The following is a 25,479-nucleotide window of genomic DNA, read 5'->3' as shown; positions in this document are numbered from 1 at the left end:
ACTCTCATGCCATGTCTTTAAAATTATTTATGAAAATAATTGAGTCATAAAATTAACGGTAAGTTATCGTTTGTGCGGTCATAACCATGATGTCCTTTGTCATCAAAAACAAGGCTTAGACGTCCTGTAAGCACAACTCGATTCATAGCTGCAAGAATAATATTATACAGAGATCAAAGTTTGAACCTTAAACTTCATATTTTTTCAAATTTAAAATGTATGAGCCTCATCCACTAGAACTACTAGATAAAAACAAAAAAAATCTTAGGGAGATTCTCAAATAAAAAAAAATGAATTTATTGTTATTATAAAAAACATTATAAAAAGTATTAGTTAATAAAAAATTGTGTGTCTAAATAAGTTGGAATTGTAGTTCCGACCCTCTAAGAATTATCCTCTATCAACCCACAAAGATGAGCAAAAAAGTAAACTCAAATTGCATAAATAAGAGCAAATAAGTCAATACAAATTGCATAAATTTTTTTGAGTTAGAGAGAATAAATGAATAATAACTACATTTAGAAACCGATTCAAATCAGAAACCGACCTTAGCTCAGTTGGTAGAGCGGAGGACTGTAGTTGTTCAACAGATATCCTTAGGTCACTGGTTCGAATCCGGTAGGTCGGAATTTTTTTCACAATTTATTTTCCTTTTTTAATGTTTCGGTTTTTGGAGATATTGGAGAAATAAAATGTGAGTAGATTCATGAAAACTTCAAAAATAAATAAAGCTTTCATCATGCACGTAAATGGTGTAGGAAAAATTTGAATCCAACACATTATTTGACTCATTTTATTTGATGATTACAAGTCAACATCATCATCTCCACTCGAAGGATCATTAGGTAAATGCACCACAATTTTAATACAGTAATAAACTTTAAATAATGCAGTTGATTACACATTTTTCGAAGAGATAAGGGCGACCGCCCAGAACATCATTTTTTTTAAGGATATTAAAATTATTATTTTTTCTTAGTAGTTATACATGTATATGTATATATTTTTAACACACTTTGATTAATTATATTGAAAATATATTTTTAGAGAATCTTTTATGAATTAATATCTCGTAACAAAAAATGTTAGAAGAAATACATTTGAATAATAATTTTTTTATATAATTGTATAAAAAGTTTAATATTAAAAAATATTGTGAAAAATGCTTTTTTTTAGAGATAAAAAAAATGCATATTATATATCATTTCACAAAAGTATCTAAATTTAAAAAAAACAGCGATATATTTATACAAAAATAAATTAGCGACATGATATATAGTGTCATATCATTACCTGGGTGCGACACGTAAAAATGATGTGTAAAAATACACTCCCCTCCCCTCAAAGATATAAGTATTACACTCCCCTCACCTCTTGTTGTAAAACACACACTCCCCTTCCTTAATAGTTACAAAATTCAAATTTCCACCCATTTTTAAACGATTTGTTAACCTTTTAGTCATTTATGTTACACAATATTTTCTTTTACCAAAATAACCCTTAACTTCCCCAAACATGTTACTTCACCTCTTTCATTGCAAACAAGGATTGTTACCACTGTCGATTATGTCTTATGGCATGTGTCTTACTAGGTTCTGTATGTACGCTTTATCTTATTGGATCTATTTCAAAACATGGACGTCTGACTTGCGATTGATCAAAATTGGTTGAGAGGGGTTGTGTGGGTAATTTTGGCTTTGACGTTGTTACTTCTATTTTTTAAATTCTAGAATTGCTATTAGAAAAATTAGGAAAATATCCAAATATTACATAATGTTTGAAGAAATTCTTAGCGATGGAGTTTTTGTTTTTATTGTCTGCAAATTAACTTGACAATTGCTTGTTTCAGAAATCAATTATTGTTTATGGATATTATTATAATCAAAAGAAACGCTCCATAAAAAATTGATAGGGGTATTTCGGTGATAAAAACTAATATTTAACGGATGTTAATTGAAGTTAACGGAAAATGTACAAATGAATCAAGTTGTAGTGCATTTAATTTATTAAGGTATGAGAGTGTGTGTTTTGTAACAAGAGGGGAGCGGAGTGTAATATTGATATCTTTAAGGGGTGGAGTGTGTATTTTACTAAAAAATGATTTTCATGGTTATGAAATATGTTATTGAAGATTTAATTGATAAAGTTATTAAAGGACAAAGATGTAATAAAATATATTTAAATTTAACTATAATAAATGATGTGGAATCGATTATTGTCAACGTAAAAGCTACCCATGGTAGCTTCAATATGAATCAAATTCTAACTCCATAAATCATGTTTATGAATATATAACCAAACACTTGTTTTTGCACTAATTGATTTTGATAGCAATAAACTCACATTTTTTGCACTTCAAGGTGCAACGGTGCAACCAAACAAGCCCTTTGTCAAAATCACATTGTTAACTCACAACTAATTACTTGAGTTGGAATTATCAGGTCTAGAAGTACATCCGTTTAGCAAAATCACAATCTTAATTCATGACTAATTACTTAAGTTCGGGTTCTTACATCTTCAAATACATTAGTTTAGCATAATCACAGTCTTAACTCACGACTAACTACTTTAGTTAAGATTCTTAGGTCTTGAAGTATATCAATTTAGCAAATTCAGTCTTAACTCATCAAACGGTCAGATTGACTTTAATTGAATTTTGTCACGTCAACTCTCACATGGTCAATAAGTCAAAAGAAGGACAAAAGTAAAAATTGGCCCATTTTTTATAGGAAAAATACGTAAATGCATCAAGCGGTAGTTAACTCCCGTTCTACAAACTGGCGGCAGTTAACTGCCGCTGAATATTTTTCTTCAATTTTTAAGGTACAGAGAACCAACCCAATCTTCAATTTCCTTGCGTTCAAATTTTCTTCAATTTCCATGCTACATTCACATATTCACATTCATATTCTTTCCTCTACCTTCTCTTTCTAATATGCTACAAAAATCATCTTCTTCATCCTTACCTTATTATTCTCACTCCACCCATTGTTTGTACTTGTTCTTGTTATTGTTGTTTTTGAACATACCCATAACTTCAATTTAAAAAAAAAAAAATCCATTTTGTTGAATTGGGTATTTTTTATTGTTGTTTCTGAAACTACGCATTATAATTTTGAAAAAAAAATAGATTTTTTTGAATTGGGTAATTTTTGCTGTTGCTTCTGAAAAAAAAACCTTTTTTTTTTTGTATTCATGGATGCACAAGCACATTTATCAAGCTACTATGCCATCTTCAACAAATTCATCAAATGGGTCACTCACCGATAACTCTTTTTCATTCCATTTGAATTCAAAATCAAACCCTTCTCTTTCATGGCATTTACTTCATGAAAAATCACATAAAAATGTTCATGTTAATCTCATAAAATAAGAACAGGATGAAGTTGTTGATGGTGATGGTGAAGAAGAAGGTTAAACAATTGATTTCATGGGTAGGCCTATTTGTTTCAAGAGGAGATTAGAGGAAGAAACACAAAGGAATTGAATTGAATGCTTCTGAAAATTTTGTTTGTATTGTTGTGACCTGTGATGGAAGCACTTTGTAGTCATTTGACTAACAAGTATTCATCGGTAGTTAACTACTGTTGGCTTAGACAATGGTAGTTAACTGCCGCCGGTTTGCAGGACGGTAATTAACTACCGCTGAAGGCATTTACGTATTTTACTTGTGTCAATAGGAAGTATTCCTTGTCAAAAAAGCAATTTTCTTTCATACGAATTATACGGCTCAAATGTTTTTCTATCATTGGGCTATGTTTGACCAGCCCACCATTAAAACGGTACCCATTCCACACACACTATTTGTTGAAGGTGATGTCCTGAGGTTCACTTTTCAGAAACATTGTGATAAGCAACTAGGTTGATGTCGAGAAAACAACTCGAAATTAAGATGTACTTCTATGTGTTGTTATTATTATGTTATGCATTAATTTTAATTCCGTAATTATTTAATGTACTATTTAACTACTTTTATGACAATTATAATTTCTAACTGTCGATTACATTTTGTTGTTACATTTTTTAAATGGTATAGATAGGTTTAATCCCTTCCTATTTAAAAAATTTAACATCCTTATTTACCTTAATTTTCATTTTGAACGAACCCATATGTACTTTATTGTTGACAAAGTACATGTATACATTTTTTTTTTTTAACTATAAAGTTAAACGAAAATATTATTTTCATTTAGAAAATATGTATATATCTTACAACTTAAAAAGTTTTTTTCCAACTAACTTACCAAAAAATATCCACACTCATTCTAAATAAATACCATATTACGTCAATATCAATAGCTTACTAACCAATATAGAAGACTACAATATCATTTCTAAAATAACATGAAAAAGAAGAACAAAACCCTTAGAACTACTTGCACATAAGCGTTTCTCACCGTAACCCGAACCCTTTCTCCAACTCAAACACAAACCAAGTTTTTTCATTATATAAAATTACTTATCTTAATCCAAATTAATATGTTACCATAAATAAAATTGATCTATTGCTCATAAAAATTTCAATTTTTTTTCACAAACACCAAATTAAATCTGCCAATTTTTTCCTCAAAATATATTTGCAGACCTTTTCAAAAAGTTGCTCATTTTAATTTTTTTTAATGATAAATTAATTTTAAGTGAATTTGGTAATTTTTTTTTCAAGTTATTAAATAAATATAAATGAAGTATGACTGTGTTTAAACATTTAAGATTGGGGGTATTATTCAATATGCAATCCATTAGGGCAAGTTGTGTAGTTCTCAAATTTTAATTATCAGTTAAATCACATCCAAATGTACCTGATAAGCAATCTGGATCGTACGTTAGATTTTAGGGGCATCGAACAGCTAAAAGTTAATCAATCACCATGAGAGAGATATTTTGGTCTCTCACCGTAGCCGGAGCCTAAACATTATATTTACCACAAAACATCTCATTTGTTTTAAAATTAAATCAATACAAACTTCGACAAAAGCTTCCCTATGAAACCAAAGATAGCAGATGCCTTTACTTTGCTCCCCCACATCCTATGACAAAAAGACTAACTAGTTAAACAAGAGTAAAGAATTCTTTTTTGATAGGAAATGGATATATCCATATATTTTAGACTTATATTTTTAAAAATAATAAAAATGACAAAATGTAACTACCTCCATTTTTAAGTTTCTTGAGAGTCAAAAAAAAACCTTCTCCGACTTAATTGGTGTCATAATGACCTATCTATTATATTCTTTTCACAAAATAAATGGGTAGGGCATGACCGGTCACAGTCCACACGTGGCTCCGCCACTGGTGTCATTCTTGAAAATGTGATCTGAAAGTATTCAATCTTATCAACCATATCACACTCAATTTCTTCTCTCTAATCCTTACTTATAATGCATAGGTCATTTTTATCAATATGACACTACTTGCATTTATGTTTTAAATCAGAGGCTCAACATTTTCTTATATATAGACATGCATTTGATTATAACTTGACTCGACTTCATAGTTTCTTAAATAACCGTGGTTTAATTCATACATGCAATTTGAATTATCATATCATATATATTAATTCTACAACAGTTATATAAATTAAGTCTAAAAACAATTCAGGCCACATGAACTTAGAGATCACAATGAAGATTGACAAAATACATTTATAATATATTAATGAAAAATATGTATATTAAAAGTTTAATTGATACACTTTCGAAGTAAAATAGTTTCACACCAATATTCATTATGAACACTCATAATATTGCCACATGAATTCCCTTTATGATAAAAAAATATAAAATAACCACAAAATGTTGGATTTTTATTGTTCGTCGGTGTAAAATTAATTTACACTAACGGTACTTGCTCCAATTTCTATATATCAATGTGCCTTTCTATGTAGAGTTGCAATCTGGTTTAAGAAGGATGCCTCCAAGGCCAATTTCATTTTCAGGTATGAAGTTGTTCGTATTATGAAACAATAAAACCTCTTCTGGTGATGACTCATTTAGCATTCCCTGTTTTATCCACTCATGAAGAAGTTGTCTGTGAAACTTCTGCATTGGTGTCAATGTCATCTTCCTCTTATAAACCACTGGCGTACGTTTCTTTGAGGGAACCCTAGACTTCAAAAATTTTGGAATTTTCCTACATAATTAAAAGTAGTTACAAATTGTTAGAAATACATATAAGAAGAAAATGGAACATGCACTCTCAATGTAAAATTGTTAGTTTGATGTTAGTATAAAATAAATGGGTCCCCCGCAAGTGGGCGGTGGGATTGGTCCCATCGGATTAGTTGATTCTTAGATCGGATACCGAGTTTTTAAAAAATAAAATAAAAATTGATGTCAGTATAAAATAAATTTACACTGTATACTCATTAATCTCATATAAGAATCTCCTAAAAATTCCGTCAAAAAAGAAGAAAAAAGAATGTACTTAAAACAAAATTGTTTTAAAGAAAAGGGTACATCAATAAGGAACAAACAAAATTCTAGTTAAAACTATTTTTACTTATGTTTGAAATTTTAGAAAACTAAATTGATGTTTCATATTTATTATAGGACTAAAATTCGTCTCCCTAAATTTCTTACAAGTTACTAAAATAAAGTGATAATTACTAGTACCATTATTTGTGTTTGAAACACTGCTTGAAGGATTGCTTGTATTCTTTACATCTTCAAGGTTATCCACTACATTAGGTTGAAAATGAATGGGACAATTTCTTTCAAGTTCCATTGGATAAAGTGGAGTGATCGATGAAACCATTGTAGTAGTGACAAAAAAAATAAAAGTGACAATTAATTCGGAAATGTGGGAATGATTCTAATGCACACGACTATATATGCAGACACCTTAAAAGTAGTGTCGTTTTAATTTTACTTACATAGTAATAACATTTCATAAAGTCACAATGGTTCTTTAAAAAAAAAAAAAAAAAAGTCACAATGGTTGGTGGTCATTGAAAAAAGACACAATGGTTGGAGTAAACACAAAAGACACAATGGTTATCGAGTAATAAAATTATCGAGTAATAAATTTTCAGTTTGTTAAAGATAAATTACCATAGAAGCTTATCCACATCAACTATTTGATTTTGAATCATTTATTTGTATTTTGTATTGTTCTTTGGTATCCATTTTTTCCTCTTTCAGTGTCAAATGAAGATTTTTTTTTATTTTTTTATTTTAAAATAATCGACTTTTGAAAAATATATACAAAACTACCCTACATTGAAAATATATATCAAAATGCCCTATTTTTTTAGGGACCTTTAATAGGAGCAAGCCATTTCATTTGGCTAGACTGTTTTTTCAGCCTTTTTTTCCTCCAAAAAATCTGCATGAAACTATTTCGTTTTTGTGCATGGCATTTATTTCCTGCAAATTTCTGGCGGCTTTCAAGACTTTTCAATTTAATTTTTCCAATTTCATGCAGATTTCTCTGAGGATTTTAATATATTAATCACAATCTTACTTTACGTAAATATTTTTTCAATGGCAAATGAAATGACGTGCTTCTAGGTTCTAAAAAAAGTAGAGCATTTTCATACATATTTTTCAATGGAGGGTTAGTTTTGTATATATCTTTTAAAAGTGGGTTGTTTTAGAAAAGAAACTCTCAAACAACAAACAAAACTTATTCCATTAAGTGGGGCGGTTACATGGATTAAATTATGGCGCCGTAGTGTTCTATCATAAATCATATTTAGATTATTTTTCACTGTTTCCAAGTGGCGATGCATCGACCCTTGCTCATTTGAAACTGTACTCGAGCTGTATAGCGTGTTGCTTCTAGGCAACGACCTACCATTCACACTATTTTGTATTTGATCAATGTCATAGTGTTTTCGGTATACAAAAGACTAGCAAAATATAAAAATATAAAAGCAATCAAATGTCTAGAAAATATGCTTACTTTTCTGCTTAAGTATTTTTCTCTCAGAAGATCCAATCTACAAGTAGTACAAGCTGCATCTTGGTTCCAATGCATTTTATTAAGAGACATTGATACTGACTTTTGTGACCGTAACGTTTTTTTTTTTTTTTTTTTTGCTTAGAAAATTAGGTTTTCATTTGAAATCTATCACTGACTTTACGTTATTGACTCTTTGTTAAACCTTTATATAAATATCTAATTTCCACATGTTTCTTGCATATCAGCATATGTATTTGATATTTTGACTTTAGATTATTTTAAACTTCAAAAAATAAATCTTGTGCATGCTATCATGAGTAGACAATAAAATTTAACTCATGACATATGGTATAGCTATCGCACACTGATATTGGATGGTATTAAATAGCAATTTAGTTTTGAGATGTGATTAGTAGCTATAGTAAGTTTGTTTGTTTGTTTTTTTTTTTTTTAATTTTTTTAATTTTTATAAAATCGTTCTTATTAATTATATGTAAACAACATGATGATGTGTAAAAAGAAAAGGACAACATGATGATGTGCATCGATTGCCTTTTATTACCTATATGTAGACAACATTGATAAGTTATCTTGGGCATATTTACTTTTGATAGATGTAATACGAGAAGTATTGAAAAATAACCTACATTACGTTTTATGTTTAATTGTGATTGAATGACTGAAATATGTTTAACTTTGTGTTTGCAATCATGTGGGATATGTGTTTTTTTAGTTTTTTGAGGTTTAAGTTCCTCTCTCTTGGTTACCAAAGGTTTTAGTGGTCTTATCGACAATGCAGTATCTCACAACTTCAACATGCGGATGATACATTATGTATTGGTGAAGCGATTGTTGATAATCTTTGGACGTTAAATGCGATATTACGTGGATTTGAGATAGTGTTGGACTTGAAGGTGAATTTTCCCAAAAGTTGTTTAATGGGAGTTAACGCTACGAAATTTGTGTCCATGCCTTCAAACTTCGTTAATTATAGTGAGGATTTAATCTTTTTTGTGTATTTGGGCCTACCAGTTGGTGTATCCAGGGAAGATGTCTATGTGGGAACCAATGTTGTGTGTATTTGGTCCTACCAGTTGGTGTGAATCCAGGAAAGATGTATATGTGAGAACCAATGTTGAATCAAATTAGTCGGAGGTTAAATGCTTGGGAAAATAGATATATTAGTTATTAGTTTAAGAGGAGTGATAGTTCTCTTAACCTCGGTGTTGAATTCAGTTGCTATTTTTTTATCTTCTTTTTAAAATGGCGGCAAGGGTGGCTAAGAACGTAGCGGGGCTTCAAATAAAATTTCTTTGGGGGGGAGGAGTGATGGGAGGAAGGAAAATTTGTTGGGTAAAGTGGAGAAATGTATGCCAACCAAGATGTAAGGGAGCTTTAGGTGTTAGAGATATTAAATTGATGAATGTATGCCTTCTGGCGAAGTGGAGGTGGCACCTCCTTCATGAGGATTCTTCTTTATGGAAGAGGGTAATAATGGATTAATATGGTATACAAGGGTGAGTGGAATGGTGGAGAGTGGCCTTCTTTTACATCCTAATGGTGAAGAGATTTGATGACTTTCGAGGTTGAAGGAGGAATAAGGTGGTTTAATAGGGATTGGAGAGGAAGTTTGGAAATGATATGAGAAATAGATTTTGGAAAGATACTTGGTTGTCAAATGAGTTTCTTGGCGATTGTTTCCCTCATCTTTTTCCTTTAACCAATGATAAAAAAGTCATGTTGGGGGAATTGTGGCATGTTGGGAGGGAGGAGGGAGAGTGATGTTTTTTGTGGCGTGGAGGTAGGTTTGTGTGCGAGATGGGTCTTGTTCAGCAATGTAAAGAGAGTCTAATAGAAGTAGTGGTGGGGGAAGGAGAGGATTCTTGGATGTGGAAGCCGGAGGAAGGGGGAGTTTTTTTGGTAAAATCTTGTTATATGGTACTTGAGAAGTTTAGGTTTACAGGAGGGAGTTAGTGTGAGGAGAAAGTGGTATTTCTCTATCTTTAGAAGAGTCCAGATCCTTGGAAGGTATTGACTTTTTCTCGAACTTTGCTTCTTGACCGTATTGTAACTAGATCATATCTTGCAAAGAGAAACTTGTTGGATGTGACTACCTCAATGAGATGTTGTTTTTGTGAACCCGAGGGGAGGAAGAAAAATTTGTTGGGTATAGTAGAGACATGTATGCCAACCAAGATGTAAGGGAGGTTTAGGTGTTAGAGATATTAAATTGATGAATTTATACCTTCTGGCGAAGTGTAGGTGGCACCTGCTTCATGAGGATTCTTCTTTATGGAAGAGGGTAATAGTGGATTAATATGGTATACAAGGGTGAGTGGAATGGTGGAGAGTGGTGGTGGGGAGTGGCCTCCTTTTGCATCTAGATGGTGGAGAGATTTGATGACTTTCGAGGTTGAAGGAGGAATAAGGTGGTTTAATAGGGAATTGGAGAGGAAGTTGGGGAATTGTATGGGAAATAGATTTTGGAAAGATACTTGGTTGTCAAATGAGTTACTTAGTGATTGCTTCCTTCATCTTTTTCCTTTAACCAATGATAAAAAAGTTGTGTTGGGGGAATTGTGGCATGTTGGGAGGGAGGAGGGAGAGTGATGTTTCTTGTGGCGTTGAGGTCTGTTTGTGTGCGAGATGGATCTTGTTCAACAATGTAAAGAGAGACTAATAGGAGTAGTGGTGGGGGAAGAAGATGGATTCTTGGATGTGGAAAGGGGAGTTTTTTTTGGTAAAATCTTGTTATATGGTACGTGAGAAGTTTAGGTTTAGAGGAGGGAGTTAGTATGAGGAGAAAATGGTGTTTCTCTATCTTTAGAAGAGTCCAGCCCCTTTGAAGCTATTGACTTTTTTTTGGACTTTGCTTCTTGACTGGATTCCAACTAGATCATATCTTGCAAAGAGAAACTTGTTGGATGTGAATACCTTAATGAGATATTGTTTTTGCGAACGCGAGGAGGAAACATTGATTAATCTATTCCTACAACGCGACGTTATTTTAATGGTGCGGTTAAAGGTGATGATTTGGTTGCAATTATTCTTCATTTCTCCACCAAATTTGCTCATTCATCTTAATTGTTGGACAAACGAGGTGAGCGTAAAAAAGCTTAGACGTTGTGGTTGGATAATTATGCTATACAATAAGTAAATAATCGTCTTATCAAAAGCAAGCATGAATCAAAAGACACTATTTAAAGAGTTGTAACGGGTCCATTGTAAAACAGATTTTAAGGTAAGGCTAAACAAACAAATCATGGTTTTTCAAAAGGATTGAAATATAAATATTTTTCTTTCATTTTCAACCAAATTGATGACCATCTAAAATATGAACCAAGCCACTTTTATATTGTTTTTTACTTTTGATGTGTATTCCACTTGAGCTTTTGTGTCTCGTTCAATGTTTTACAACTCAAGATTTTACCTCAACTCATTTTAGCTATGTAAACTCGACTCATAAACTCGTACGAGTTTACCTAAAATTAAATTATATAAAATTTATTATATATATAAAACATATGTAAGCTAATATTTAAACAAAACTTAACCAATTAACCACATTTGAATAATAAACTCTAACAATAAAAAACAAAATTTATCGGTATATTTAAACTCTGTTTTAGCTATGTAAACTCGACTCATAAAATTCAATGAGTATATTTAAACTCTGTTTATCGGTATATTTAAACTCTGTTTTAGCTATTTAAACTCTATTTAAACTCTAACTTCAATTGTTCCATTTTCTCATTTAAATACTTGAGCAAGTAATATATTTGAATGATTTCAAATCAATTAATAATAACAAGCTTCTGCATGCATTCCTTAAAATTCAATGTATGTCATTGTCACACATTGACGTAGCTTCTATACGTAACAAGTATGAAAAAACGAGTTATGTTAACCGTAAAGGCAACATTTCAGCACTTTGGGATTAAAAAAGAATTGGATTTTGAAAGAAAATAAGACAAAAAAATAACCAAAATAAAAAAATAAAAAAATTCAAAGGTAAACTCGGACGAGTTTATTCTGAGTTTAACACGTGTTAACTCGGTCAAACTCGTCAAACTTTCCGATTTCACCAAAAACCGAGTTTACCTCCGAGTTTACACGTTTTTGCCACCTAAAAACATAAACTCGAGCGAATTTACGAGTTAATACTCGATTTGTGGAACAGGGGTCTCGTTCCTTTGGAATTGTTGCCCTTTACTTCTTTTATTCCTTTTTTCTCATCATTTTTTCTTGAACTCAAGAGAAGAATCTCTCTTTTTATTTTATGCTCGGTTGTCTCTTTCATACTTTAAAAAGTACATAGAATTGATCAAATTGCATGCAAAAAAAAGGGGCCTTTTTTTTTATTTTTTATATTTTATATATATATATATATACATTTTAAGGATCAATATGGGAAACTAGTGGAAAAAAACAAATCATGAGACTAAAAAGTTCTATAGTGCTTCAATTTTCATCATAAGATGCTTCATAAATAGAAATCAGCTTTTTTTATGGTTACAAGGTAAGTGCTTGAGAATCAAAGTCAATGATGATTTATCACTCAAACACAAGAAAGACAACATAAATTTTGTATGATGTATACAAACCCTTACGATGGTTCAAAACTCAAATCTAGAGGTTTATAAATAAGTGGAAACATGAGAGCAAATAATATGTTAATTATCAACTTGCCAAAGATCATCCCTTTTTTTTTTTTTTTTTTTTTTGGGATTCGTACTACAAACTTTGCATATATTATACATTATCTCTATCAACTGAGTTAAGTTCGCGGGGACAAATATCATCTTTCTATACATAATAAATACATCGTCTATTGTTATTTAAAAAAAATGTCTATTGTTAACAATCATTGGTATCTTAAAGATCCTTCAAATAAAAATGTCACAATCCTATTTTTACTCTTTTATTTATCAAAGTGAAGAAAATTTACTAGGATAATAAAAAAAACGGTTGCAAATAGATAAAAATAAGATAAAACAAGGCAAAATAGAGGTAGATAGTACTCCCCTTTATTGGTGTCACCATCACTAACATCCACAGGGATCTCATACCTTGAAGGATAAGTTCCAAGTGATGCTTGCATTACAAAAAGAAAGAAATGAATATTAATGCTTCAAACTCAACATATTTTTTTCTTGTTGGTTTTTAATTAAGGGTTTGTCTAACATGTGCAATATTGCACATGTTACAGCAACTAAAACTTCTTAACATGTATAAATTTGCACATGATAGAAAAATCTTTTAAAAATAAAAGGTCAATGTATCGTGTATATTGATTTTCTAAACAGTGTCGATATAATTTGTCTTCTAATAACTTTTGTGAGTAACTAAATGCAAGAGAGTTGTCTGTCTCAACATTTTTTTAATGGTGTATATATATATATATATATGAGAAATCTCCTAAAAGAATATAGATATAACAAAAATTGAACATAAACACTACTCAAGTAGTAAAGCGATAACAAAATCAAAGGATCTTTCCACAGTGAAACAAATGAACAACTAAAACAACACTAGATATCCATCTAACCTTTTATCTCAAACATCCAACCCCAACCAAACTGGAGGAAGATTAGGAACAGAATCCAACAGTCAATCAAATAATTCAAGACAAATCCGTCACATAACACCATAGATGCCCACATATAATGAGTTTATGATCTCACTCATATAAAGAACATGTAAGTGTGACTAAGACGTTTTTCTAAAAATCATTTCCAAACGATGAATTTAATAATATTCACCAAGTGAAGCACAAATGTCTCCTACCCTACATATTGTCTCAACATATTGTTCAGCTAAGAATCATTTTGTTTTCCTAAAATAACAATTTGGTATAATATTATTCATTTCATCATTCAATATCAGTCTATACCTAAGCTACAAAATTGTCATGTTGTTAACTTCTTGGAGAGACCACCAATAAAATTTATATTCTAATAGCATGGCCGGCTTGGCCTCTCTTCAATCATGCAAGTTTGTTACAACTAACAATAATTAAAGTTACCCAGTGGTTCATTAAATCAATTGCCTACTTCCACAAATTTAATTATGCCCATTCCATCAAAATATATAACAATAATAATAATGATAATGATGCCCATGTTGAGTACATACAAATATTTCAAAATAGAAACTTCCTAAAATTAATGATGCCCATGCTGAATAAAAGAAATGAGCATGTAAACATGTACTAATTGAATTGGAATAGTAAAGATTCATATATGATATTTCAAATAAACGTTTATATTGTTAAATTCATTTTTAAATTCTTATAGAATCATAAAAATTTAGTTTTTATTAAGGAGAATTATTCTTTTATAATTAATCAGTGTTGAAGACCAATGTCGATTAATTTCAGGTTATGTATATGATTTTATGAAGGTGTGATAAAAACCGACACTGTTCTTGAGAAGGCGGTTTCGAGATCTTGTAGATGAAATATATGAGAAGGAAAATTTAAAGAAACAAAATATGAAGTTCATCATTCATCTTATAGCTTATGTATAATTCAGTTTGTAAGGACATTGCTGCAATGCAAATTTCGAACCTGAAATTTTCCAATTACTAACTTTAGGGATTGAAATTTTGGTCACTAAATATGGGTAATATCTTTCTCCACAATTCAAACTTTGTTTCAACATCTCCTAAAGAAAATACTTTATTTCAACATGTTGTGGAAATCAAACCTTTGATAGGAAAAAAGAGGAGCTTTGGTAACAATTTTTTTATATATAGTTAAATTTAGTCAATAATTTTAATTTTTTACTGGTAGTACAAAGAAAAAAGTTGTATACTTTGTTTTCAATATTATCATGCAGGCAAGTAAGCTTTCATTTTATGCATGCAGAGAAAAATAATTGCTTTGTGTTTTACCAGAAGAATCAGACAAGATTTGCCTATTCACAAGTTGAATTGAAGAACCAATCAATTTGTAGATTTGTTCAACTGTGGTCGGTTCTTAATCTTTCAGAATCAAATCGAACTAAGCTCAACTAGTTCATTTTTTACCAAACATTATTTTTTAATACTTTCTTATTAATAATTAATCATCGGACTTAATCGTGGGTGAATCAAATAAGGGTATAATAATTTGTTAAGACTTATAAAAAATATTCCTTCAAAATATGACATATAAAAAATAAAAATAAAAATAAAAACAGTCCAAGTCATATAGATTCAACAATGTTTTACATTTGTTGCCGAAGTCTAATGCAATCCTCTCTTTTTACCCGAGCTTGCGACGGACTATGCTTAGCAAGACTAAGAATTCTAAAAAAGTAATTTTGATATTTAATAATTTAGTGATTAATTATTAGATCTTTTTATTAAAGAAATTAGAGTTGTTATATATATATATATATAATTGTTATTGAATTTTTTTTTAAGAAAAAGCTATTCAAGACAACTTTTTATTTGAAGCAGTTTATAAATTTTACTTTTTCGATTCTAATCTTTCGAGTTAAATAAGTTTTTAGTCCCTATAAATATATCAACATACAAATTTTGTTTTTAATTCATCAACGAAATTTCTTTAAACAATGATCCTTCAAATATTTTCTAATACCATTTTCATCTCTGTTTTTAAGTTAACTCACTTGTTTCCTTCAATTTTTTGTATTTGTTTTTGGAGACAAGTTAGAATATTATAAGAATTTCGCTCAAATAAATTTAGAATATTTTTAACAAAAAATTAATTAAATATATTTTTTAAGCACCAAAATCATAAAAAAAATTCATAATTAATTCATCTAATTTTAAAATCTTATAAACTTTTGGTAGGAAGATTTCTATAATATATCAAACATGACAACAAAAATCAATTCAAAATTTCAAATGTACAATGAGTCGACATAATAATAGTGACAACAAAGGCAGATAGAGAATGCTTGAAGAACAATTGTTTGTAACAAAATTTTAGAGGAACTAAAAACAAAATTTGATATATTTATGAGGAACAAAAACTTATTTAACATGTTGAATCTAACTTAAAATCGCATCATGCATCAAGAGTAGGAAGCAAATATTGTAAAACTCGTGTTGTTGCACTATCGTCTACGTGACACACATTCGTCTTTGGGCGGCACGAGTGAGGCACATTTCTCCACGTGTTTTCTAGTTGTTGCATGTGCGGCACGCGCTTACCTTCTTGAGGCACATTGTACCATTTTGTGAACCTCTATTTAAGCCTTTTCTCACTCTTCCTTGTGTAATATTGTCAAACCAAATGAGAGAACTTAGAGACTATGGTCGTGTGTCTTTGGGTGAGTTTTTTGGGTTGGTAAACACTTCACAAACACCTTGTGTAGTGAGATATCATTATAGGAACGATAAAAAAGTTTTCTCTCTTGAGTGACCTAGAAAATGTACAGAAAATAGGGTTTTTGCTTTAGAGCTTGTGAAGTTAATTTCTTGTAACCTCTTACTCCCTCCGTTTTTAAATATAAGCAAATTTTATTTTTTATGTTCATTCAATTAATTATGTATGTGGTTCATAATATCAATTAATGATGTATGTGGTCCATATTATTAACCACATACATCATTAATTGAATGAACCTAAAAAGTAAAATTTACTTATATTTAAAAACGGAGGGAGTAGTATGGATTGAAGAGTTGTTTTCTTCCTCAGACAAAGTCAATTTAATTTGGGTTGAACTTGATAAATAAATATTGTTGTGTTTTTTCTCTTCTCTCATCTTCTCATGATTTGGTTATACTTAGTTACTAGATCTATTAAAGTTATTGTTGATCGAAGCTATTTTGCTTTGGTTGCTACTTACTTTTGCTCCACACCTCGAAGTGTAATTTGATTTGCCGAATCCATACATATAGAAACCATTTTATTATTTACAAATGAAAACTTCTAAAAGAAACCATTTTATTTAAAAAAAAAAAAAAAAGAAGTGATTTTTTCATCCAAAAATAACTTCTAATAAAGGGACCATAAAGAATATGGAATATAATTGAGAGGTCTTGGGTGCGGTTATGGTGCATAAGAAAATTTTTATGCACTCTGTATAAGTCCAGAAATGGTTTTGGAGTACAATTCACAGAAACCATTTCCATAGTAAAATGGTTTTGCCATAATTGGGTTGGGATTTATGCAGAGTGCTGGAAACCATTAAATGCATTTAATGATTTTGGAGTAAAACTCACAAAAACCATTTCTGAATTTATGCAGGGTGCATAAGGATTCCTTATGCACCATAATCGCAGCCGGAAGCAACATACAAAGTGCGGCATTTTTTGTTTTTTTAGTACATCTAAATGTGACACTTTGACACAGCTAGGATTGAAGCAAAGTGAGTTAAATACAGACCCCTTAGCTTAGCTGTTGAAATGTGCCAACAGAAAAGCCATACCAACCATGTCAATATTCATAGAGATTTCCAGATTCCCACGCCTAATACTAATAATACAGTTACGAAATTGGGATTGTACTCTACATATATGGGGCCACAAAATAGTGTAAAGTGTAATTGAAGAAACTAAAATAGAAGGGGAGGTGCTGGTGGGGTGGGGATAGAAATTTGTGAAAGCGAAGTATTAGATATCTTATCTTATATATTTAATTAAGAAATTGGTTGGGTTGAGATTTTTATTTGATCATGCAAATTGCGTGCTTGTCAAAGCAACTTGCAGCAAAGTCAAAAATTACTTAATCCATTGGAAGTTATAACTTATAACCCTTTTGACGGCTAAACACTTCTAAGTTCTAATCAAATATTAATCAATTAATTAGTAGAGAGATAAAACAAAATCTCATGCTTGAATACCCCCATATATGGAATAGCAATAGTATTAGTGTTTTTAATATAAAACAATATTATTAGTGGTATTATCATACTTTTCACTTAAGATTCATGTTTGAAGTAAATGTGATTTCAACTTACTATATTTTTTTTGGTTAGGTTAAGTTTTCTTGGGTTAGGTTAAGTTAATAGATCAGTAGTTGTTTGAATTTTGATAACGTTAAAGGGACTTTTTTTTATATGCCACGCAAAATTTCAATCAAAGAGGATGATGAAACTTACAAGAGATATAAACTAACCAAACATTCATGTCAATCAAAAAGAATAATGCTCAATTTTATAAGTAAGCCATAGAGTTTTATAAATGTAATCTTCTTCATTTATCAATATTTTAAAATGATTTCTACAGTTGTAAAATGTTTTAAAAATTGGAGTTTTTTTTAGATATGTTATCAACGCATTCATGATATAATCATCTGATTGAATTTAAATGGTTAATGAGTTCCACATAATGTTAAATTGTTCTAAAAAATTTAAGTTTGCTTTTTAGGTGAAATAATTCTTATTTTACTATCTCTCTGTCAAACCCCAGATTACTAAGGCTATTCTTCAAAAACAGGAGGGTTAAGACCAAAATCAATCATATATGCTGGTAATTTAACGGTAGTTTCAAATGCATTCTGATATTACTAGCTAACTTATTGTTGATAATATGTTAAGCTTGTTGGGTTATAAGAAAAGCTCGGAGGATCATCCATATTGACTCAATGACAACTATACAAGTGAATTTGACATCACAATGTAACCAAAAATATTAAGACATTGAGTTTATGAATCCTCTAATTTATTGATCAACCTCCATTTTTTTCACGCAGTTTGTGACTTCCAAGTCATACTTTTGCTACACAACAATCTCTCCCTTAAGTGCCGGTCCGTCATTTCATTTTGCCCCCCTCTTAAGCGGAGTTTTTTCATCCGTATATGTTTGTACTTGCACCGTTGTTGTCGCTGCATCAAAATGACACGTCATCTGACCACCATTGTCAAGAAGTCCCTCGACACAAGGAGCCGGTGGAATACTTGGTCGGACCATTGGCTCTGATACCACTGTTGGTTAGTGAGGGGAGCATGGAAAGTAATCCATATTGGCTCAAGAGCAATCCACAAGTGAGTTGGACACCACATCTCAAACAAAATCTTAATCCATTGAATTTATGTATCCTCTCACATATATGTTTCTCGACCTCCAGTTTTTCAAGCAATGTAGACCTTCAAACTCACACTTGCTACACAACAATTAAGTCAATATGATATTGTCCCCATGAACATAGTTTAATTTGTAAGGACATTATGATATACATGTGTCAGAATTTAAGTCTCAAAGGATAAAATTTGAGTCACTAAGCTATTTGATAAAAAAAATATTAGTAAGAAAATATTAACGAGTGTCTCTTGGACACTATTTAAATATCTTAAATAGTACTCAATACGTCTCATATTAAGTGATAGTTGACACTGCTACACAAACTAATGTATAATTTTTATCTTTAATATCTTTAATTATTTTTTAGAAAAAATTTCGAAAATTTAATATTTTAAAAATATTTATCGAGACGAATTCAACATCTTATATGATATAATTTATCTTTGTACAACTGTAGAAAAATATAGTTAAAGTATGTCAGGTCAATAATGTATATTGTCAATTAAGTCATCTAATATAGGATGGAGCGAGTATATTTCATAAAAGTTTATGTATTTAAGCATTAGAAATTGCAATATCTAACTTTTTGAATAATAATTTCTAAATTTATGATTTTAAAGAATGTTTGAGGGTTGAAAAAACCCAAAAATCGCTAATCATTTATGATGATTAGTACGCGTATTCTCTATGTACTTTTTCTCTTATAGTGATAAAGTATAAAAGGAAAACTTTAGCAAAAGAGAACAAAAAAAAGTAAAAAAATAATGAAAGGAATTTTCTTTACTATAAAAAATCTAAAGTGGAAATATACCAAACCAAAAGAAAGAGTGCTCCACAAATAATTGATTGGTTCAGCGAATATATTTTAATGCAATCATGATGACCATGAAACATTATATACACAACTAAGTCTACAACAACCCTTACCAATTTGCAGCCTCACTAGCTTGATCAAACCACTGCGACACAACGCATACAAAGTCAAGAAAATGCTAATAATTATTATAAGAAGATCATAATAGTAAATATTTAAGGGTCATGTTAACTGGTGTCTCTGAAACACTGGTTAAGCATACCGAAAAAGAAAATTATTATCAAAAAGGAAACTATTTTGATTTTTTATTGATCAATTACAAAAATTTCAATGCAATAATTAATATATAATTTCTATTTTTAACATCCTTAACCACTGCCCGGAAGCAACACTTAGTATTTCCCAATATTTAATTAATTAAATAATTGAAATTAGTAGCTAATGAATGAATGTTAAAAATCTTCAAGTTTGAATTTGGGCAGAAGCAATTATTAATTAAACTTTATTTACCTTTCAACCAAATTCTATAGCATCGAAACTTTTTTCAGATGTTTGTTTGCAGAAGAAGTAAAGAGATTTTTTGACAAGGTAATGGTTGATGTACCATCACAAGAGACTCTAAATGATTATCACCTAATTTTTTAAATATATTCATGCAAGAGCTTCCTTCTCAAAAAATATGATGAATGGAAATATTTCAATCTTTATCCAAATACATCCAAATAAACTCAAAAGGTTCGTACAGTGATGACACCTCGACACGTTCTTTACCTATAGTAATATTTTCCCTTTTACCTCTTTCTTGTTTGACTATAAAACCCAATGCAGTCAAATAATAAAACTTGCGGCGGACTTTCAATAAACAGCCGCTATATACTTTTCTTTCACATACACATTACCAATATGAATGAATTTGACCATATAATTGTCATATTAAACTATTGTCAACTTTGTACCAAAAAGAAAAAAGATTGTCAACTAGCTCATCACCAAAAGAAAACCGTGTGTATATATAACATCAATAATTTTCATCAAACAAGTAAAACCAAAACACCCTTCAAAAGAAAAAAAAAAAAAAACACTCAAAATTCAAAACCAATCACAAGTTGTAATAAAATATAATAGTATGATTATTATTCATTGCTAGCCAAACCAAGCCAGCAAAGCAAACCCATATTTCATTCATTGAACAAGTTTGTGTCTTACACATAGAAAAAACAAAAAACAAAAACAACCCAAATTGTATAAGACTATAGTTTCTTTAATAACTTAAATAATAATTCATTATTTTATTTTATTTTTTAAGTTCCTTCATCTATCTTCTATCTTTCTTCAATGAAAAGTCATCACCATCATCTTCTTCTTCATGCTTCATTTTCTTCTAATAATTCTTTCATACCCTTAAGTTCTTCCAATCATCAATTACCAAAAAATATGGCAATATCACCTCAAACATTCCCAACTACTAAACCACCATCATCAGAAACGTCGTCGTTTATTACCCCAAATATCACTAACTTTAACCTCCTCCATTCTCTTTTACACCTCACAAACCAAATATGTTCCTTAAACGCAGCTCCATGGTGTCGTTTCCTTTTAAACAAAATTTCTTCTTCCACTATACGTAAAACGCACCTTCTCGGTGTCGTTTTCGATGACCTAATTCGCAATTCAGTTTCATCTTCGAATTCAACTCGTCAAAATTCTTATGTTCTTTGTCTTGAAGAAATGTATATTGTGCTTCATAGGGTTAAAACTCTGCTTGAAGATTGTTCTAATGGAAGCAAATTTTCAATTCTCATGCAGATTGAAACTGTTGCTGATAATTTCAACAAATTAACAGGTGAATTATCAACTCTTCTTGATGTTTTTCCAATTCAAGAAATGAACTTGAACGATGATGTATTGGAGCTTGTTGTTCTGATTAGAAAACAGTGTTCAGAAACGAAGAATTTGTTAGGTGAAGAACAAATTCATCTCAGAAACGACGTTGTTTCTGTTCTTGAAGGAATCAAGAGAGAAATTGTTCCAAAAGAGGAGAAATTATCTTCAATTTTTGAGAAATTGGAGATTCAAGATTCTTCAAGTTGTAGAAATGAGATTGAAAATCTTCAGGAAGAAATTCAGAATCGGAACGAAGAACAATCAAAATCGGAGATTGTTGCGTTGATCGGACTGGTTCGTTATGCGAAGTGCGTTCTTTTTGGTGCTTCGACGCCGTCATCGGGAAATGATGGCCGTCTACGGCGGAATCAGTCGATGGAGGTGGTGGTTCCGGCGGATTACCGGTGTCCGATAAGTCTTGAACTGATGCGGGAGCCTGTCGTCGTGGCAACAGGACAGACGTACGATCGTTGTTCTATTAAGCTTTGGATGGATTCTGGACACAACACGTGTCCTAAAACAGGTCAAACCCTGGCCCACATGGAGTTAATACCTAACCATGCTTTGAGAAATATGATAGCTATTTGGTGCAAAGAACAGAAAATTCCGTTTGAAAGTGAAACGGTTGCCGTTAAAGTTAACGGTGGTGTTACAAATAAGACAGCTTTGGAAGCAACAAGAATGACGGCAGCGTTTTTAGTCAACAAGTTGACTTTGACTAACGGTTCTTTAGCGTCGATGGAAGAGACAAATGGTGTCGTTTATGAGCTTCGGGTTTTGGCAAAATCAGATTCGGAGAGTCGAGCTTGTATAGCTGAAGCTGGAGCTATAGAGATTTTAGTTCAGTTTTTAAGCTATGAAGTTGGTTCGCAAAATCCGAGTTTACAAGTTAATGCAGTTACAACGATATTAAATCTCTCGATACTTGAAGCGAATAAGACAAGGATAATGGAGACTGAAGGTGTTTTAAGCGGTGTTGCAGAGGTTTTAAGATCGGGTGCGACGTGGGAGGCTAAAGCAAATGCGGCGGCTACTGTGTTTAGTTTAACTGGAGTGGTTGCTTTTAGAAAGCGGTTAGGTAGGAAGACACGTATCGTTAGTGGATTGATTGAGTTGGCGAAGAATGGGCCTGAGGGTGCGAAGAGGGATGCATTGGCAGCCATTTTGCATCTAGCAGCGGATAGGGAGACGGTGGCGAGGTTGGTAGAGAGTGGGGCGGTGGAGATGACAGCAGGGATTATGGCGGTAATGCCGGAGGAGGCAGTGACGATACTTGAAGCGGTGGTTAAGCGTGGAGGATTAGTTGCGGTTGCGGCGGCTTTTGTGGGGATTAAAAAACTGGGGACGGTGTTAAGGGAGGGATCAGAGAGGGCGAGGGAGAGCGCGGCCGCGACACTTGTGACAATGTGTAGGAAAGGTGGATCAGAGATTGTGGCGGAGCTTGCGGCGATTCATGGTGTGGAAAGGGTGATTTGGGAGTTAATGGCGGTGGGGAGTGTGAGAGGGAGGAGGAAGGCGGCGACATTGTTGAGGATTTTACGTCGGTGGGCGGCGGGTTTAGATGGTGGTGAAACGGAGGGATTTACATCAACAAACACTTTTGTTAGTACGTCAACTACCATGGTTGTTCCAACTACAACTTCATTAGCACAATAACACATGTTAATTTGTAAATTTCTCATTTGTTGTTGTACCATTGTTTTTTCTTAATTCATTGGTTTTGCCATTCTGTAAAATGTAATCTATGCAGCAATGTTTTTTTCTTCATTTAATGAAAAATATAATGACATTCTTTCATTGTTTGTATATATTTTTTTTCATTTTAATTTGAGTTATTAAGAAGTGAAAATTGATCGATTTTGCTCTTGTAAATGAATTTCTGAATACTTGCAATTAACAGAAATTTTGATTCTCTTAGCATGTGATTGACTCATTCATTCAAATATATGGAGCATTTTCCTGTGATTCTTTGGTTTGATTTGTCATGCAACTATTTTCAAAAACCTTGTGAAATGAGCTCTTTATACTATCTTTGTTATTAAATATAAACTCTTTTTGAACCACATTGTCAATAAAAATGTCTTGTTTTAAATTATTAGATATACTCGGAAGTCATAGTTGAACATTTTTTTTTTTTTTTTGTCGTTATAATAATTTAATATGAGAAAATGGCGTTTCACTTCAATACAAAAAACTGATTAAGGTGTGGTGAATATATACTTCAAAACTATGTTTTTGCAGATTTTGGTGGTGATGATTCAAATCATGGTAACATGAGTAATGAGACTAATTGAATCATGGTGTCGAAAATGAGTTTATGTTGGATTATTTCGGGTGGGATTCGAACCAAGTACTCCTGAGATTCAAATCATGCTGGATTAGAATCAGAGTAAGTAGGAAGAAAGCTTGATTCAAACCATGCATGTTTTTCTATATAAATATGGCATCTCAAGCAAGCTATAGAAACAAGGGGACATGAAGTTGTTCTAAAGTTTTCATGGTGAGAGCTTTTTGATAAGTAATTTGGGTTGGAAAACACATTGTAAACATCTAGGGTTATTAGGAATGATTAGGTGAAAAATTTAAGATTTCTCTATTATTGAATCCTAGGGTGAAAATAATCAAGGGTTGAGAGAAAGGGTTAAAGGTAAAAATTAGGGTTTGTTTAGCTTGAATAGTTGGGTTAATTTCTTGTAATCTTTTTTGCATCTCTTATTAATTGTAAATTAATTGGAGAATTGTTATCTCCCGCAACATAAGTAAATTTTGAGCCAAATTGAGTAAAAAATTATGATGTTGTTCATCTACTCTCTATGTTTTGTCTTTGGTTTTAATTTTTTGGATTATTTATGCACATTTGTTATATATTCATTCTTGGTTGAATCTTTATTTATTGGACTATTTAGGTTTGGTTGCTATTGTTATTTGTTCTATTTTTCTTGTTGAGTTCATGATGTCAAATTTTAAATATGTACCAAATTGTAACAAGTAATAAAGCAGTATGTTTATCGTCTCCACATTAATTGTCATCAACATAACAATTCAATTAATTCATTTAAACTAGAAAGAAATAAAAGGTATCAGGTGTTACATATTTGAATTGTGTGCTCAATGCTAGTTGTAGTTGTTTGTAGAAAAATAAAGGTTTGCTTCAGATGTTAGGCAACGATGTATGATTCTTTGAATTCTCTCTGTCTTCTTTATCGAATTAATACAATATTCAATAGCAGTTATGCCTAAGTACTTTATAAAATATGGTTGATTATGAATTTTTATAGATCAGTAGAATTACTCAAGGCAACTGTACTTAACTAGAGCGATACACAAAGTAAATTCTTAATGGATGATTCATAATCTAACATCATACTTAAAAGCCCTAACTTGATTAAGATAAATAAGTAACTTTCAACCTATGTTCTTTTTCGGATTAAACTAAGGTAAGTCAACGTTATATTCTAATATAGAGAACATACATAGATAAGTCATCAGACTATGCCTAAGGTCTATTAAATACAATTAAGTCTTATTTGTGTTGAGGGGTCTAAAAGCAAGACATGCGGAGAAAAGTTAAATAAGACTTAAATTACAACTGAATAAAAAGATTATATTAATTGATTCCAACAAATAAATAGAGATTCAACTTAGAACTGTAATCACATGGAGTTTAGTTTTTCATGGCAACTTAAGACATAAACAAGAATAAACTACAAAACATACTCAAGAGAGGAGGTGGAGAAAACCTAGCTGCAAAGACGAAACTAGGTGTTGGTAGGGCTGACAATGAACCGAACCAACTCGACAATAGTTCGAAACTCGATTCTATAAATAACTCGTTGAACTTGTTCATGAATCAAATGAGCTGAAAATTAAGTTCGTTAAATAAATAAGCTGAACTTGAGTTG

At 31.3% G+C, this 25,479-nt stretch overlaps 1 protein-coding gene and 1 non-coding gene across 2 annotated transcripts; both read left to right on the top strand.

Annotated features, from left to right (window-relative positions):
• Positions 1-542: 542 nt before the first annotated feature.
• TRNAY-GUA (transfer RNA tyrosine (anticodon GUA)) lies at positions 543-628 on the top strand. Its single transcript is given in 2 exon segments — positions 543-579; positions 593-628. It is a non-coding gene; the product is annotated as a tRNA-Tyr (tRNA).
• A 20,108-nt stretch (positions 629-20,736) lies between these two features.
• On the top strand, positions 20,737-23,374 carry LOC25491709 (U-box domain-containing protein 16). The gene has a single exon (XM_013599720.3). The coding sequence runs from the start codon at positions 21,029-21,031 to the stop codon at positions 23,231-23,233; it is 2,205 nt and encodes a 734-aa protein (XP_013455174.2). The 5' UTR covers positions 20,737-21,028; the 3' UTR covers positions 23,234-23,374.
• Positions 23,375-25,479: the final 2,105 nt, after the last annotated feature.

This window comes from Medicago truncatula, chromosome 4, assembly GCF_003473485.1.
Source record: "Medicago truncatula cultivar Jemalong A17 chromosome 4, MtrunA17r5.0-ANR, whole genome shotgun sequence".
Classification (NCBI taxonomy): Eukaryota; Viridiplantae; Streptophyta; class Magnoliopsida; order Fabales; family Fabaceae; genus Medicago; species Medicago truncatula.
Note: the sequence above shows the minus strand (reverse complement) of the source record. Positions and strands in the feature narration are given on the sequence as shown.